At 44.2% G+C, this 17,252-nt stretch overlaps 2 protein-coding genes across 9 annotated transcripts; one reads left to right on the plus strand and one right to left on the minus strand.

Annotated features, from left to right (window-relative positions):
* Window positions 1-5,394, plus strand: Lipt1 (lipoyltransferase 1). Of its 5 annotated transcripts, XM_006244815.4 has the most exons (3): window positions 190-427; window positions 1,550-1,663; window positions 2,765-4,111. In XM_006244815.4, the coding sequence occupies exons 2-3, from the start codon at window positions 1,560-1,562 to the stop codon at window positions 3,879-3,881; spliced, it is 1,221 nt and encodes a 406-aa protein (XP_006244877.1). In that variant the 5' UTR covers window positions 190-427; window positions 1,550-1,559; the 3' UTR covers window positions 3,882-4,111. The 5 variants fall into 5 exon arrangements, with proteins under 5 accessions (XP_006244880.1, NP_001101682.1, XP_063123227.1 ...); XM_006244818.4 differs by lacking the exons at window positions 190-427; window positions 1,550-1,663 and adding an exon at window positions 1-180; NM_001108212.1 differs by lacking the exons at window positions 190-427; window positions 1,550-1,663 and adding an exon at window positions 35-155 and having other exon boundaries at window positions 2,765-5,394.
* Window positions 5,395-5,771: 377 nt separating this feature from the next.
* On the minus strand, window positions 5,772-17,062 carry Mitd1 (microtubule interacting and trafficking domain containing 1). Of its 4 annotated transcripts, none has more exons than NM_001009714.1 (7): window positions 16,884-17,062; window positions 11,890-11,991; window positions 9,449-9,585; window positions 8,569-8,655; window positions 7,812-7,927; window positions 6,386-6,446; window positions 5,772-6,240 (listed from the first exon to the last, which is right to left on the minus strand). In NM_001009714.1, the coding sequence occupies exons 1-7, from the start codon at window positions 17,032-17,034 to the stop codon at window positions 6,145-6,147; spliced, it is 750 nt and encodes a 249-aa protein (NP_001009714.1). In that variant the 5' UTR covers window positions 17,035-17,062; the 3' UTR covers window positions 5,772-6,144. The 4 variants fall into 4 exon arrangements, with proteins under 4 accessions (NP_001009714.1, XP_006244890.1, XP_038939769.1 ...); XM_006244828.5 differs by having other exon boundaries at window positions 8,605-8,655; window positions 16,884-17,034; XM_039083841.2 differs by lacking the exon at window positions 8,569-8,655 and having other exon boundaries at window positions 16,884-17,034.
* Window positions 17,063-17,252: the final 190 nt, after the last annotated feature.

Consider the following 17,252-nt stretch of genomic DNA (forward strand, 5'->3'; position numbering starts at 1 on the left):
TCCAGGGGAGTGCTCTCCGGGGGCGGGCCTCTGGGCGTGGCTGGAGAGGAATAGCCAGCGACAGCGTCTCGCAGGACAAGTGCTCTAGGTCCCACGTGTGTTGATTGAGCTTTAATTTGCAGAAACGCTGCTGCGGGCGCGACCGGAAGTGGCAGGTGGGTGAAACCGGAAGCAGATCCGGTAGGTTCTTTGCGGGTTGCGGAGGCACATTCTGAGCAGGAGTGGGTGCTGCAGTGAGCACGCGTGCGTCGCGGAGCACGCGTCGCTTGGGCCCCTCCTGCTGGTACTGAAAGCTGTGCAGGTTACACCTGGTGCTCCGGACAACGTAATTTCACTATTAGGAACAGTTGATTTCTCATACGGCGGGAGAGCAAACTATAGGCATTCAATGCCAGTCGCGTGCCTGCTCACGAAGAGTAGAACTTAAGTACGCAATCACTTCCAGGCTGGGATCGCATTGTTAGGAGGGTAGCAAATAGTTTTGGTAAGGCCTTGTGAGGAAGGTGAACCTGTGGCTTGGGCTTGAATTGCTCTCCGTATGGGAGAAGCATATGTTGGCAGTGCAGAAGTGTTTCCCAGAACATGGAAGTAAGAGCCCTTTGAGAAAAAATTTTGAAACACCAAGAATGAACGTGAATGCAGAGACCTGGGAGGTCGCTTGGCGGTCTCAAATCTAGATTGAGCCAGTTGCCGAGCCCTATTCTTTGATCAACTAAAGCTTTTAAAATAGAGTGTAGGTGGGTGTATTAATTCCTCACCGAGGGGTAGCTGGCCAACACAAAACAAACTCCACAGGCTGTGTGTGTTTGTGCATTTTTTGCCTCGCAGACCTTTTGCTTATTTTGACTTTACTTTTCATAGGTTTTTGTTTTTTAAAGTTGGGTGGATAGGGAGGTGATGGGATCTGTGAAAACGGGGAAGGGAAGGAACATGATCAAAATATATAATTTTTTTTCAACTAAAAAAAATAAAATATGAGTGCAGGGCACTATGTAAAGTGACTTTGTAGAAGCAAAATTCCCCCAGGCTTTCAAAAGCTGGACTGTTTGATTTAGTCCAGAGTCAGCTACAAAGGAGAAACACATTTGTCTCAGAGGGTATGAGCATGCCTTCAGCCCGGGGGCAGAGGCAAGTAGATCTCTGTGAGCTCAAGGTCAGCCTGGTCTACAGAGGTATTTTCAGGACATCCAAGGCTACACACACCCTGTCTGGGGGTAGGGAGATTATGTGTTCTAATAACTAGAGTAATTTGTGATTCATAATAATCATTTAGTCTAACTCCTTAATCTTGACTCTCATGTAACCATTTTATGAGGCCTAGATTAATAGTCCTATTTAAACTCAACTCACAGATTTCCAGTCTTCTCTGTTCTGGCCCTGGGTTTGCCTTCCCTGTAACTCTGCTCACCTTTATGTAGTTCACTGATGAATCTCAACTGCCAAGGACAAAGCATGCCTTGTAGTAAATGCAGAATATGTCAGATTATTTAATTCACACTGTATATCTATGCCTGGATGAACGGAGTGTTTTTTTGGTTTTTTTTTTAAGGGCTGTTAAAATGCATGAATTAAACAAATATGCAACCAATTCAATGAATTGGATCATTTCTAGAACCCTTATTGAGATCTCTGGCAAATTGTGGACTGCAGTTAATGTATCAAGGTAAATTCCAGTTTGACATATTTCTTAGGAATCCATGTACACTTGAAAGAAGACATGTTAAAACGTTAACAAATTAGATTGGAAGAGAAGACCCTGTAATCACAATTTCAGTTCATCTCATGTGCTCTTGAATTCAACTAAAGGCAATTGGATCAGATAGAGATTAAACTACTGGTCTTAAGCTATTCAATTAGTTGCAAAGCAAGCATTAAAATATAAAAGCAACTATTTTACCTTAACCTCTGTATATGTTAACAAGAGTGACTAGCTTCACCTTAGGAAAGCATGTCACAAGGTCTTTTTCAAATCCCAACCTCAAAGGACACATTCTAGTTTATTAGTATCCCAGACATCATGACACCTGTTCCGGGATGTTTCTCCCTCGGATCACCCAGGAAGAGGATCTTTGGCCAGTGAGTCTAGACAATCACCAAGCTTCAGGTTGAGTGAGACGATGCACAAATATGTGCACACATGCACACCACACACACACACACACAGTGGCATAAAAACAAAGTGAAAGCCAGGAATGGCAATATATCTATATTCTAGTTGAAGCTAGAGCAAAGGGACTATTTGAACCCAGGGGTTCGAGGTCCAATGGGTAACTTAATGAAGTCTCATATCCAGGAGGAAAATGAAATAACAGTGCCATTACACTTTGGGGGAAAATGTGTGTGTGTAAAGGTGTATACACATGAACAGAAACAAAAAACGTTGTTTACACTAAAATGTTAATTGATTATCTCCAGATGGTAGGATTCTGGATTATTTCATTTTTCTTTTTTTGTTAATCTAATTTTTTCTCAATGAAAATGTATTATGAATTCGAAATAATTTATTTGGCTTTGCTGTACCTTATTTAATGTGTTTACTCCATACCATTTAGTTCAGTTTAGTTGAAATTATCTAAAGTTTATCTTCATTGATTTCCTTTGGTCACTCTATTAAAGACTAAAGACTAAAGGTAAAAATGAAAATAAAGGCAACTGGTCTGGACTCTTTGATAAGGTTTTGATAATTACCAAATAGATAAAGAATGGAATTTAATTGTCTTTTTTTATTGAATTAACTTATCTTCTTTTGTCTTATTTTTAAAAGCATGCTAATTCCATTTTCAGTGAAGAATTGCTTCCGACTACTTTGTCAGCACAAGGTCCCAACAGCTGGCTTTAAAAGCCCACCCACACATGGGCTCATTTTACAGTCGATCTCCAATGATGTGTATGAAAATCTGGCTGTAGAAGACTGGATCCATGACCACATACATCTAGAAGGGAAGCCGATTCTTTTCCTTTGGAGAAATTCTCCTTCTGTCGTCATCGGTAGGCATCAGAATCCATGGCAGGAATGTAACCTCCATCTGATGAGACAGGAAGGAATAAAACTGGCCCGGAGGAAGAGTGGAGGAGGAACAGTGTACCACGACATGGGTAACATCAATCTCACCTTCTTTACCACCAAAACCAAGTATGACAGAATGGAAAATCTGAAACTAATTGTGAGAGCTCTGAATGCTGTCCAACCCCAGCTGGATGTGCAGCCTACCAAAAAATTTGACCTGTTACTCGATGGGCAGTTTAAAATCTCAGGAACCGCATCAAAGATCGGCCGGACAGCGGCGTACCACCACTGCACCTTGTTATGCAGCACCGACAGGACAGCTCTGTCTTCCTCGCTGAAGAGTCCCTACCACGGGATAAAGAGCAACGCCACTCCCAGCATCCCTTCCACTGTGAAAAACCTTCTGGAAAGAGATTCCACGCTGACCTGTGACGTTCTGATGAGTGCTGTGGCAGCAGAGTATGCAGCGTATCATCAAATTGATGACCATGTTAACCTTATAAACCCTGCAGATGAGACTGTGTTTCCTGGAATAAACAGCAAAATCAAGGAACTGCAAAGCTGGGAGTGGGTTTACGGCAGGACACCCAGGTTTACCGTGGACACCATGTTTCATGTGCCGCATGGGCAGGCGTGTTTGGAAATCCAAGTGTTCATGGACGTAAAGAACGGACGAATCGAAACCTGCGATATTAAGGCACCCGATCACTGGCTGCCACTGGAAATAGGTGACAAATTAAACTCAAGTTTTATTGGCAGCAAATTCTGCCCCGTTGAAACCACGCTGCTAACAAATATATTACTGAGGACAGACGACCATCACTTACAGAGTAAATTGAACATTCTGTGTGAAAAAATCAGGGGAATGATGTGACCCCGATAACTTTCTTTACGCTGGCAGTTTCAGTGAGAAAGAATTTTAAATTACAATTGATTTTATGTCTCTTTAAAAAAGAAATAGGGGTGTCAGGTTCTTGAGGTGGCCTGTTCCTAGTTTCCACTCACAAACTTTGATTGATAATCTGTTAGTTTTGGCCCTCGGAAATGAGCCCTTAGTGCCCCATCCTCTGTCATTTCTCCTCTCATTAAACTTCAGACAAGAAACTATGTCCTTTTCCTTAAGGCTAACTCCCTACCTGGATTTTGTTTGTCCTCTCCTGCTTGTACCATTGGGGATTTTTGTTGTTGGTTTGTTTTTGTTTTGTTTCATTTTAAAAAAAAAAAAACAGGGGGTGTTAGTTAGGGTTTCTTTTTTTTTTTTCTTTTTTTTTTCGGAGCTGGGGACCGAACCCAGGGCCTTGCTTTTGCTAGGCAAGAGCTCTACCACTGAGCTAAATCCCCAACCCCTTAGTTAGGGTTTCTACTGCTGTGACAAAACACCATGACCAAATGCAACTTGGTCTTACAGTTCCAGTCAGAGGAATTCAGGTAAAAACTGATGTTGTGGCCATGGAGGGAGGCCTGCTTACTGGCTTGCTCAGGACCTCCAGCCCAGGGGTGGCGCTGCCCTTAGTGAGCTGGGCCCTCATCAACTGTAACCCAAGAAAGTGCACCACACTCGTCCACAGTCCAGTCTAGTGGGAATGTTTTTCTTTATTAAGGTTCCTTCTTCCAAAATGACTATAGCTTGTATCCAGTTGACATATAACTAGTCAGTACACGGTCTCAGCATGCAGCCCTCACCAGGGCAGAACTTGCTACTTGGACGAGGATGGCCTCAGACTCCGAGATCTTTGTGTGTGTGCTTCTGACTCCTGAGTGCTGGGATTAAAAATGTGCTTCCCCCATGGCCAATGATTTACATCTGCCTGTTCTTTTGGGTCTTTAACCAAAGTCAGTCAGTATACCCTTTTCCCCAAACTGAGATCCCATTTGTCAGTTTTACTTTTCCAAGTTTTCACTTTCCAAATTTCTTCAGAGAGTAACGTCACTGTTGGCTGCTTCTTAACTCTACCACTAATCCATTTTGCTCCTACAGTACTGGCTATTTATTGTGTATGCACTGTATACCAAGCACTGAAAGGCACTTCACAGTATATGAAATTACCATGGATCTTGAAGAATCTCCTGCATCAATGTGGTATAAAGAATGCTCCCCAATTATCTCTGATTGGTTAATAAATAGCTGAACAGCCAGTGATTGGGCAGAGGAGATAGGAAGGCTGGACTACTGATGGGGGCGGGGCGCGTGTCCAGGGAGAAGTTCAGGAATAAGGAGGAACTGCCAAGGGAGTTCTTCATGAGGACAGCTACAGTAAAGCAAACCAAGGAAAGACTAAATACAAGTGAGTTGGGGACTTGGGGGCGTGTGGCTGGGAAGTAGCTAAGATAGTATGGAGGGTTAGGCGTAGTATCTGCTCGGTTATTGTGCTTAAAGCCTGTTGACTAAATCAGTAGGTCTCTGACTCAATTATCTGGGAGCTAATTGGGTTAGAAAAAAACTGCCAGGGCCGGAGAGATGGCTCAGTAGTTAAGAGCAGTACTCCGAGCTACAACTTCAGCCACATGTACATTTTTTTTCTCATGATTAGGCCCTCAGTCTCTCACAAGCACTGTGAGCCATGATTTTCATTTAGGAACACTGAATTCCTAGGAGCAAAACGATCATCCATCCGGTTTCCCTCATAACAGCTGTGCCACACTTGGTGGGCTACTCTCCGACAGTCAGGCGGAGGCTGGTAAAATCTTTCAGTTAACTGTGTGACTTCAGAGGAACACTGTAAATCTGCTGAACAGTGTGTTCACAGATGAGTGGACCCAGAAATCAGTAGAAATGTAAACATTTATTGTTAAATTCATACATTATAAAAATATGTTCGGAGTAAATAAAAAAAAAAAGCAGGCCCAATATCTGCTTGCTATGGTTTGTGCCCCCCAGGAGTTCATGGGTTAGAATCATGGTCCCTAGTTCAGCAGTGTTTAGAGGGGAAACCTCTGAGGTGTCAGGCTCTGCCTCACAAGCCTACTCTGTCTTTTTTGCATTAAGCCCTGTGGGATGCAGAAGGAAGGTCCTCCCAGGTACCGAAGACCAAGCCTCCATCCTTTACCCACTCTCCAGTGTGCGCTGTTCAGTTCTAGCAACAGAAAATGGGCTGAGGCCACCTACGGCAGAAACGTGGATTTTGGTCATTATGGCATCATATTTTTTTTGTGTGCTTGTTGTGAAAAATGTCCACCGTTGTTTCATGACACGGCCTCAGGTCTAAATCACAGTATCCGAGAGAAAAACGGCCCTATAAAGAAAAGAAGGGCAATGTTAAAAGCGACTCACACGGAAAGACACGCATGATGTTACGTGGAGGCCGGGAGCCCAGGAGCCCATGAGAACAAGTATGAAAACAAACAGTGCTCGCACGGAGTCATAAAGCCATAGCCTACCTGTGGTTTCTTAAAGTAATCAAGGCCCCTTCCGATTTTAATCATCCATCCATTGTTGAACCTATTGAAATCAGTGTACAGTATTATATTCGAGTCATCTGAGTCAGGCAGGTTTTTAAAGTTGGTTAAGAATCAACAAGATCTCCCCCTAAACCAAGAAAAGCATGAGTGGAATCAGACTGGGGTTGGTCCAGAGCTGCGTGTAAGAAAAACAAAAGGAGCACTGAAAACCATCAGCTAACCTGGTTAGGGGAGGAAGAACCGGTAAAGGGAAAGCCACTTTTGAATTTCAGCTTGCCCAAGCTCTTCTCCACTAACAAGCGGTTTGCAAGGCCCTTTCAGGAAGAGTGTGGTGATGTTTCAACAGTGCCTGTGATAGCTATTCTGGCTTTCAACTTGAGAACATCTAGAATTAACTAATGCTCAAATGGCCGTGCACACCGGTAAGGGATTTTTTTTTCTTTAATTAAACATTTTGATGTGCGGAGACCCACTTCTAATCACCATCTTTTGAGATGGGAAGATCTACCTTTAATCTGGGCTGTGCCTTCTGCTGGCAGCCTATATAAAGCTCATGACATGGAAGACGGAAGCCTGCTCTATTTTCCTGCTTGCTCTCACCACTCTGTCACCAGCACTACAGCCTACTTCTCCAGGATTCCAGTGTATAACGAAGACCAGCTGAGGCTCCCAGCTTCATGGGCTGAACAACTCTGGGTTCTTGGTAAACAGTCATTGTTGGACTAGCTGGACCACAACTTGTAAGCCATTCTAACAAATCCTCTGTGTGTGTGTGTGTGTGTGAGTGTGTGTGTGTGTGTGTGTGTGTGTGTGTGTGTGTGTGTGTGTTCTGTCCCTCTAGAGAACCCTGACTGCCACAGTGCCACTATGCAGAAAAGAGATGGGAACTGGGATCCCAAGGGTAGTCCAGACACTGACCTCTGTTTCAACAATAGCGACACTGCCATCCACTTTAGCTTCTGATTTACTTCTTATTAGAAACAGGGTCTCTTTTCTGTATCATGTGAAATTTACTAGGCTAAAGGGAAGGAAGGATCACTAAGAAGCTGTGTCTACATTTCCTAATTGACAGCACACTGCTATAACATACCACCAAAGCCACACTGGGTAAACAGTAATTTACTATCTCCTATAGTTGGCTCCTATAGTGGCTATGGTCTGCAAAGAAGAGCTCTTTCCCACATGACACAGGACCTGTACATATTACTTGACTAAGAATTAACTCACTCTTAAGAGGTAAGTCAAGGGGTTTTTTTTGGTTTTTTTTTTTGTTTTTGTTTTTTGTCCAATGTGCAATTACTAAATTTGAGCTTCATTTGCAGTTTGTATATTTAACAATATGTATATGATTATATTACATTAGAATTTTTAAAGTATATGAAAAAGTAAAACATTACACACTAACCTAATTTCTCGGTCATGGATAGATGAAGAATAGTTTATTTCCAAAACCACTCCGTGACTCCTGAGGGACTGCTTTATTTCTTCCAGGCCACTACTTTGCTGTGTGTTCCCAAAACCCTATTGATAATATGAAGCATAATTTACTGCCTCTGTTATTAGTAAGTTACATTATCCACAAGCTATACAATACCATAGAGAGATTAAACTGAAAAGATTTATATCGATTTCAACATTGCTGCCTCAAAGAAGCAACCGACAGATGAGTAATTCTTTTCTTTTTATATTGTTTTTATACAAACAATTAAACAATTGTGAATATCACACAACTGCCTCCTCCCTCCGCCTCCCTGTTGCTAGGAGCACAGGCATGTGGCACCATGCTGTTTCTTAAATGTACCTTAGTGACGATGCTCGGTTATCCGTGTGGGGCTGCCTACTCCTTAGACTAACCCTGGAAAGTCTAATTCTTCAGGTACACTTCTACTCTAGTCAAAATCAAGAAAGACCCAGCGACAGTCTAACGCCAGGCCCATGGAGTAAAGGACAGAACAGTCACTGGCGCAGACTGCAGGGTCACTGAGACCACACTGATAAACTCAAATTCATAGAGTTCAACAAAATGATGGAATATGAGGTCAACGCTCTCAAATCAACAGCCTTTTTCTTAAGACAGTCTATTCTTGGCACGAAGGGCCCGGCCAGGTAACCTGTAACTGACACAGTAAGTTCAGAAAGAATGAGGCTTTTCAGATACCTACTTCATCCCCAGAGGTGAGAAGGTGAATAGTCCTTACTTTACATGGCTTCTTAATCAGCATCTCACAGAACCGAAGGAAGTTATAGAGCTGAAAGGCATTGGGATGGATTAGTACTAGCTCCCCAGTTTTCCAGCAAGAACTGACTCTACAGTCATCAGCTGGCTGGGTCAGCACCAGCCTGCAGAGAAGGAACGATCTGAGCGCCGGCGGAAAGAACTGGAGAAAGCCTACAGTCCTGTCACTGTACCAGAGCCCGAGCCCGTGGTACACCTGGAGGAACGCCTGGGGGCCTCCCTGATGGGGGAGCTCCTCCATCTGGTGGTGCGTCCTCGGGTCCTGCCACCGAAGGGGTGGGTTAAGTCGACTCAAATAAAGGTGGCACAAAGTTCCACAGGTAAAGATACAAAGAACCTAAATACAGCAAGTTACACGGAAGTTTTAAATTTAAGCTGCTACAGTCAATTACTGGGCATAGTGCACAGGGAGCAAAATAAAACACTGCTTTATAAGTACTGCATCCGAAAGGAAACACCAGTGTCTAATAAAACTATTTAAAAGAACTGACTCTAGGACACCCTTCCCCAGCCAGATACTAAGATATCCACAGATGGTTCCATCCCTTATTTTAAGTGAGGTGGTATCAGGCCAGACGCCACACACCAATTCCTGGGCCCTTTAGACGGCCTCTAGACTCCGTATCACACAGTGGAGACACCATGCGTTACCACTGTCTTGTCTCGTTTGTGCCTGTTCAGTACGGATGGAATTTTTACCTGTATCTCTGACCCTCCACTGAATCCATGGGTAGGTAACCCATAAACATGGGCAGCTGACTGTGCATTTAAAGTTGCATTCCATTATGTTTTAGTAAGCTACTTACCTGATGGGTCTGTCTAATGTAGGGGTCTTCTATCCAAACTTCTGTAACTGTCTCCTGTAGGTATTCTCTGAAAAGTGACTCGTAACTGAAACCAGTGGCATTCTCTTCTATTTTAATTTGCTTGTGATATTTTCCATCTATAAGACACAAGCTATGACATTGTGACCAGTGACCACTTTAAAAAGTTACACCTTCAGTCTTTCCTGTGGGGCACACACGTGGGTCCCCCGGGGGTTGAATTTAGGTCTTTACATTTGTTGGCGGGTGGTTCTACCCACTGGACCACCTCACCAGTGCCTGTGAGCACTTTCTTTATACGCAGTTATGTTTCATACAATGAGTAATCAGGATAAGTTACAATCTTTCAAACTTATTGACACAGAAGCTATCACACGCCTACTCTAGGCTGAAAACTGCAAAATGTTTCATACACATAAGGAAAGAAGACAAAATACTATTCCCAAGGAGATTCCTGCCTTCACAGAGGCTAAGCAAAGGGGACCATCCATTTTTTTAAACTTAAAATTTTTTTCTTTAAATTTAAATTAAAAAAGAATTTATGGGGTTGGGGATTTAGCTCAGTGGTAGAGCGCTTGCCTAGGAAGTGCAAGACCCTGGGTTCGGTCTCCAGCTCCGAAAAAAAAAAAAAGAACCAAAAAAAAAAAAGAATTTATTTTATGCATATAAATGTCTTGCCTGCATGTATGTATTTGCACCACATATACGCAGTGTCTGCCTAAGTCAGAACACAGCCTTAGATTCCCCAGAATCTGAGTTAAAATGGCTGTGAGCTGCCATGTGGGTACTGGACACTGAACCCAGGAGTGGTTGGGGCGGGGGTCCTCTGCAAGAGCAGCCAGTGCTGTGCTGGGTCCTTCTCCCCAGCCCACAAGAGGTTACTTGAAAAAGCTTCCAAGAGAGGACTGACTGAGCTAGGCAGTGGTGGTGCACGCCTTTAGCCTCAGTACTCAGGAGGCAGGGGCAAGTGATCGATCTTTGTGAGTTCGAAGCCAGTTTGGTCTACCGAGTGAGTTCTAGGATAGCCAAGACTACACAGAGAAACCCTGCCTCAAAAACCAAGCCAAAAATGTGACCATTTGTATATGCTTGGTCCACAGTGTGGCACTATTAGGAGGTGTGGCCTTGGAGTAGGTGTGGCCCTGCTGGCATGGGTGTGACCTTGTTGGGGTAGTTGTAGCCCTGTTGGGAGTGTGTGTGACCTAGTTGGAGTGGGTGTTCCACTGTGGGTGTGAACTTTGAGACCTTCTTCCTAGCTGACTAAGGATGCCCGGTTTATTCCTGGCTTCCTTCGGATGAAGATGTAGAACCCTCAGCTCCTCCTGCACCATGCCTGTCTGCCATGCTCCCACCTTGATGATAATGGACTGAACCTCTGAACCTCTGAACCTGTAGGCCAGCCCCAGTTAAATGTTGTCCTATAGGAGTTCTCTTGATCATGGTGTCTGTGCACAGCAATGGAACCCTAACTAATACAAGGACTGACTGTACCAAGGTGTGGCTCAGACCCTGCCACAGTGGGCAGAACAGGACGAATCCAGTCGTATCCGCCTTCCTTCCAGACTGGCCACCTCAGATCTCGAACTCTTGTGACTAATGTGGGCCTTAAACATAAACAGCACCACGGAGATCAGAAGCAGGCCCTAGCACTGCAAGAAATGTAGCCCAGGCTGGCCACACACTTCTTACGTAGCTGAGGGTGACCTTGAATTCCTAATCCTTTTTCCTCTACCTCCCAAGTGCTGGGTCTACAGGTATATACCACACTGCCTTTTATTTATTTAATTACCTACTTATCTGTTTGTTTGGTTGGTTGGTTGGTTTGGTTTTAAGGTTTTTTGTTTCCTTGCTTGTTTGTCTGCTTGCTTTTGGTGCTAGGGATTGAATCCAGGGCATTGCACATGAGAAGCATGCTACAAAGTGTTTCAAGCAGACTTTTAGTGGTTCACACTCTGCGAACTGAATGAAGTTCTTATGAGACTATAAAATGAAAGAAAGAAAAAAACACCCAACCCAGGACAGCAGAGTTGCACGTGTTTCCTTAGCTATTCTAACGATTTTCATTTTTCATAAAAGGAAATACAGCTCTAGGATCCACATTCAGAGCTCTTCTGCAATGTTCTTAAATTGGGGTCCACACATACACTTCATACCGATCTACAGGTACCTTTAAAATGGTCAAGTTTTCCTCAGATGTTCAAAGGATGACTGAATCCCCAAGTCCCAAAATGAAAACCAGAAACTGTTAAGAACAATTTCTGTATGAGGAATAGAGAAACAGCACAAATTCACGAAGCTCCCAGGTACAAGTGGCCCAAACAACATCGAGCTCCAATAGGCAAGATCTTTGAACCCAGGGCCTCAAGCCCCACCCCCAACTCTAAGCCCAACCCCAAGTCATGTTGCAAAACTGAGCCTTTTACCTTCTTTTTCTTGATCTAAGTATTTCTTTATATTTTCTGCTCTATCCATGTAGCCAGAGATTTTCGTTCTGAGAGTACTTCTTTTACTGGACTCTTTGGTGCCTATGAATTGGAAAAAAGAACAAGGATTTCCTCAAGTTCAAGAACAGCTTCTCTATTTAGTCCAGCAATCTGTCAGGTTTCCCACAAAGTCCCCACCCTTGCAATGTGCTCAGATTCAGAGTGCTGAAGGGCACAAAACAGCTAGGTATGGCTTCAACACTGCTCACCTCGTCCTGATTAGCCACACGTTGGGAAGTCTAAATAATTAAGATACCATTTTCCCGATTACCAGCTTTTCTTTGAGGCCTCTGCATTACAGTTAAAGCTCAATCATTTTCCTAGCTACCAAAAAAACAAAACAAAGAACAAAACAACAAAACCAACCCACACAAAACAGTAAGTGATTTTTCACAATACATTATCAATAAAGCTTACGCTGACCCAACCCCAAACCACATCCCGTTCCCTTCTTCCTTTGACTTTCCTAATTAGTTTTTAATTTCATTTTTTAAACATCATGTTGATGTGTGTGTGTGTGTGTGTGTGTGTGAGAGAGAGAGAGAGAGAGAGAGAGAGAGAGAGAGAGAGAGAGAGAGAGAGAGATATATCAAGGATTGAACCCAGAACCCAATGAATGCTTGTGATAAAAGGTAAATGGGTTAGAGAGAGAGAGAGAGAGAGAGAGAGAGAGAGAGAGAGATATCAAGGATTGAACCCAGAACCCAATGAATGCTCGTGATAAAAGGTAAATGGGTTATCACTGAGCAAGATCCCCAGGCCTCTGAATTCATTCGTGCTACACACCCAGGGTGAAATGAACAGATTAACCTATATCACAAACCCTTCTTCAAACCCTTAGTTTCAGAATGTCAGGCCTTTTGAGTTGTCTGCCGTCTTTTCATGAGTAAAGTGAATTTATGCATTGGGTCGAAAATATCAGAGAAGTCAAATGCCCTTCTTGGTGGATTCGTGTGTGTGTGTGTGTGTGTGTGTGTGTGTGTGTGTGTGTGTGTGTGTGTTCACTGACTATAACAGGAGTCAGTTTAGATTTCTCTAGTCATCCCTATCTGTAGGAGAGTACCTTGTACCCTTTAGCATCTGCTCATGTATGAGTATTGATCTTCACCTTACTTCCTTCAGCACGGTCTGATTCCTTTTCAATTCTCTCACTCTTGGGTTTTGCGAGGTAGTTGAGGATCACCCTATGTATCCCAGGCTGGACTGGAACTGCTTATCCTGCGCTGGTCTCAAACTTGTCATCTTCCCACCTCGGCCTCCATGGTCCTGGGATTACAGACTGTGCCAGCAGGCCTGGCATTCCCTTACTTTTGATGTGACTTGTTTTAAACTCATTTGTGTTGATTCGACATGTGTTCCTTGTCCCATCCTTGTATGACCAACCATTTTTCAGAAGCCCGTGTCTTTTTATAGAAGAATAGTTTTATAGAAGGGACAATCCTACCATGGCTTCTAGGCTCTCTCTGCCAACCAGCTACAAGTTCATGTAGGTTTGCTAACATGCATGTTTTATAAAGTATTTCTGTCTCTATCTGACTGCATGTGTACTTTAAAGCATGAGTTATGCTGACAACTTTGACCCAGTAAATTCATTCCAGCCTTCCTAGTTTCCTTCCTTGTAACTTACTTGACTACTTAGAAATATTTTCTTCACTTAAGGGTAGGGTACACAGAAGTAAGTTGCAGGATTCCTACCCCATACTTGTGCGAGAAAAAGGTTTACCAGCCAGCATATGATGCTTGCATGGTACTGGAGTTACCTTTTTAGTCCCTCCTGTCCCCACCCCCCAACCCCTTAAGACCAGATCTCATGTAGCCGGGTGTGGCTTCAAATTAAACAAGTAGTCAAGAATATCCTTGAACTTCTGATCTCCCAAGTGCTGGGATTATAGGTGTCCACCACCATGCCCAATTTTATAAGGTCCTGAGTGAGACCCAGGGCTCTGTGCAGGCTACATAAACTTTCAGCCAACTGAGCTATATCCTCCAGAGCTCTATCTCCCTCCTCCTTATGCTCTTCAACTGAGGAGCTCAGAATACTGTCAGTCACTCTTGATTCTCTCCTTCCTTTCTTCCTCCTTCCTACCCCTTTCTCACCCACAACACTTTAGGTAAAATCGTTCTCATTTGTTTCTGGCTTCATCCTTTCTCTATTCCCTCTGAACAAATAAACATTTTCTCTCTTCTCCTGAACATGGTTTAAGTGCCCACCCCGATTCCCCCCAACCCTGCCTAAGGTTCATGAACAGGAGGCTGAGTCTTGTGTGACAACATTAAAAACATAGAGCCTCTAAGTGGGGGGGGGGTCGTCACTGAGGTGCCTGCCCCTGCAAGAGACTGATGCAGTTCCTCTATATTGCCAGTTATAGAAGCACAATACAGAGGCCAGCAAGATGGTATGGCAGGTGTGATGGTTTGTATATGCTTGGCCCAGGGAGTGGCACTATTAGAAGGTGTTGCCTTGTTGGAGTAGGTGTGTCACTGTGAGTATGGGCTATAAGACCCTCATCCTAGCTGCCTGGAAGTCATTATTCTGCTAGCAGCCTTCAGATGAAGATGTAGAACTCTCAGCTCCTGCACCATGCCTGCCTGGATGCTGCCATGCTCCCACCTTGATGATAATGGACTGAACCTCTGGACCTGTAAGCCAGCCCCAATTAACTGATGTCCTTGTAAGAGTTGCCTTGGTCACAGTGCCTATTCACAGTAGTAAAACCCTTACTAAGACAGCAGGTAAAGGTGCTTGCCACTAACTCTGAAATCCTGAATTCCATCCCTGGGACACAAATGGCAATGAGAAATGAGTTTGCCAACTTGTCCTCTCACCTCAGAGATACACACTGTGGCATTTTATTGCTAATCACAGATCTTATGGGGGCATTTTCTCCATTGAAATTCCTGCCTTTCAGATAAATCTAGCTTGGGTCAAGTTGACATAAAACTAGCTGCCATGCCTGGGGAGGGGAGAACGAGACAACACTGACACTACTGATATTTGGTAAGTGTGCTGCTGAGTTTAATGCCAACTGACATAAGCCAAAGTCATCTGAGAGGAGGGGACCTCAATTAAGAAAACACATTGCTGGGCATTAGGCGCATGTCTTTTAATCCCAGCACTTAGGAGACAGATCTCTGAGTTCGAGGTTACCCTGGTCTACAGAGAGAGTTTGGATAGCTAGGGCTACACAGAGAAACCCTGTGTGTGTGTGTGTGTGTGTGTGTGTGTGTGTGTGTGTGTGTGTGTGTGTGGTGTGTTTGGCCTCTGGCAAGCTTATAGGCCATTTTCTTTATTACTGATTGATGGAGAAGGGTCCAGCTCATTGTGGGTGGTGCCATCCCTGGGCTGGTAGTCTTGAGTTCTATAAGAAAGCAGGCTAAGCCAGTTATGAGGAGCAACCCAGTAAGCAGCATCCCTCCATGGCCTCTGCATCAGCTCCTGCCTCCAGGTTCCTGCCATGTTTGAGTTCCTGTCCTGACTTCCTTCAGTGATGGACTACAATGTGGAAGTGTAAGCCAGATAAATCCTTTCCTCCCCAGATTGCTTTTGGTCATGGTGTTTATCACAGCACCAGTAACCCCAACTAGAAGAGTAAGCTAATAAAGAAAAATTAAATTTTAAGTGGAGGTATTCTCTGTAGATAGATTAAGCTGCTCCCAGAAACATGACTTACACACACACTTAAATTAAAAATAAATACATAAATTCCAATTCTGGGAGAGGGCTACCTGTGAGGTCCTCCAAAATAATACAGACTTACCCCTGCTTTTGAATGTCCGCCAAAACTAGTTCATAAGGCCCTATTGCTGGGGCTGGAGAGATGGTTCAGTGGTTAAGAGCACTGGCTGCTCTTCCAGAGGTCCTGAGTTCAATTCCCAGCAACCACATGGTGGCTTACAACCACCTGTAATGGGACCCGATGCCCTCTTCTGGTGTGTCTGAAGACAGCTACAGTGTACTCATATAAATAAAATAAATCTTTTTTTTTTTTTAAAAGGCCCTATTGCTGGAGATAATGCACACCTTGGTCACAGGTCAGAGAGAGAACTGGGTTGAAAGTTGAAAGCGTCCTACTTGTTGGATAGTTCCACTGTGCTGGAAGGTGCTACAGAGGCTCCTGGGGGAGAACTGCCACACACTTTATTAAAACCAACCAGCCGGACAAGATGAGCCCATTGTGCAATCGTGGTAAATGCGGTACCTAACTGCATTCGGATTGGATGTGAAGTCTGCCTGACAGGAGGGGATCACATCTGGTACTGTAAACCTGACTAAAAATCATGACTGGCGCAGTCCTAGGTCCTAGGGGGATGCTACTGCTGTAGTTTTATTAAATCAACATGATGTACCTGTCAAACTGCCCTCTACCTCATGTTTATGCCCAGAGAGCAGTGCTGTTGTCTGTAGGGTCAGAGAAGCCTCCTCCACCAGTACTGAATAGTGACTGCAGAGACTGACCACTGGTTGCTGCGCACAGAATAAATGGCCGTGGAATGCGCCCCCATCTTGAGAATGAGTCTATATAATCATTGATGGGGAGGGAGAGACCATTTATTCAGTGGTGTAGTCATTAGCAAGGTGCACCGTAAACAAACTTCCACCCTACTGAAACTCTATGGATAATAATTGGGATGAAGGCAGGAAGGAGAGACAGCGGGAGGAGAAAATCAAGTCACAAACTGACAACAACGAAGAATGAAATTCATTCAAACGCAAGACCTATCAAGTTTACATTTGGTTATGCCTCTTACGTTTCTGAATAGTGACCTACGCTCCTTCCTGATAACATCAGTCTATTGCAAAGGCCACCACCACCGTTATCCTGCAGAATATCAGAATATACCTCCTGGATTTGAATGCTTCCTGGTAAATAGTAAGTTTCGTTTTCCTAAATTTCGCTCAGTCCCAGATAGAGCGGAAACCGAAACTCGCTCACCTTTCAGAACCTGCAAGAGCATATCAATCCCCTCCTGGTAACACACCAGAGCCTGCTGGTACCGGGACTCTGCATCCAGCTCCACTGCCCGCTTTAGCACCGCCACCGCGGCAGTGCTGTCGGAATCCTGTCCCAGGCTGGATTTAGCCATCACTGCGACAACTCCCAGGCTCTCCCAGCAAATTCCCAGAGCTGACACACTGTGCTACAAGGAAGCGCACACGTGACGCCACTGCGCCTGCGCCGTCTTCTATGGCGCTTTGTGAATGGACCGGAACAAAAAAAAAAAGAAAACCTTTCACGGAACCAAAGAATCGTATGCACTGTTACGGCAACGGCGCGGTTTGTGTGTCGCGCTGGTCCGGCTGC

The sequence above is a fragment of the Rattus norvegicus genome, chromosome 9 (genome assembly GCF_036323735.1).
Source record: "Rattus norvegicus strain BN/NHsdMcwi chromosome 9, GRCr8, whole genome shotgun sequence".
NCBI lineage: Eukaryota > Metazoa > Chordata > Mammalia > Rodentia > Muridae > Rattus > Rattus norvegicus.

Excerpts from the sequence above, each read along its gene's own strand:
- Lipt1 (XM_063267157.1), top strand. The coding sequence starts at position 1,467 with ATGCAGAATATGTCAGATTATTTAATTCACACTGTATATCTATGCCTG. Across the intron at positions 1,664-2,764 it reads ACTGCAGTTAATGTATCAAG|CATGCTAATTCCATTTTCAG; the intron begins GTAAATTCCAGT and ends TATTTTTAAAAG.
- Mitd1 (NM_001009714.1), bottom strand. The coding sequence starts at position 17,034 with ATGGCTAAATCCAGCCTGGGACAGGATTCCGACAGCACTGCCGCGGTG. Across the intron at positions 6,447-7,811 it reads ATCCATGACCGAGAAATTAG|GTTCAACAATGGATGGATGA; the intron begins GTTAGTGTGTAA and ends TGATTTCAATAG. Across the intron at positions 6,241-6,385 it reads ATTACTTTAAGAAACCACAG|GGCCGTTTTTCTCTCGGATA; the intron begins GTAGGCTATGGC and ends TTTTCTTTATAG.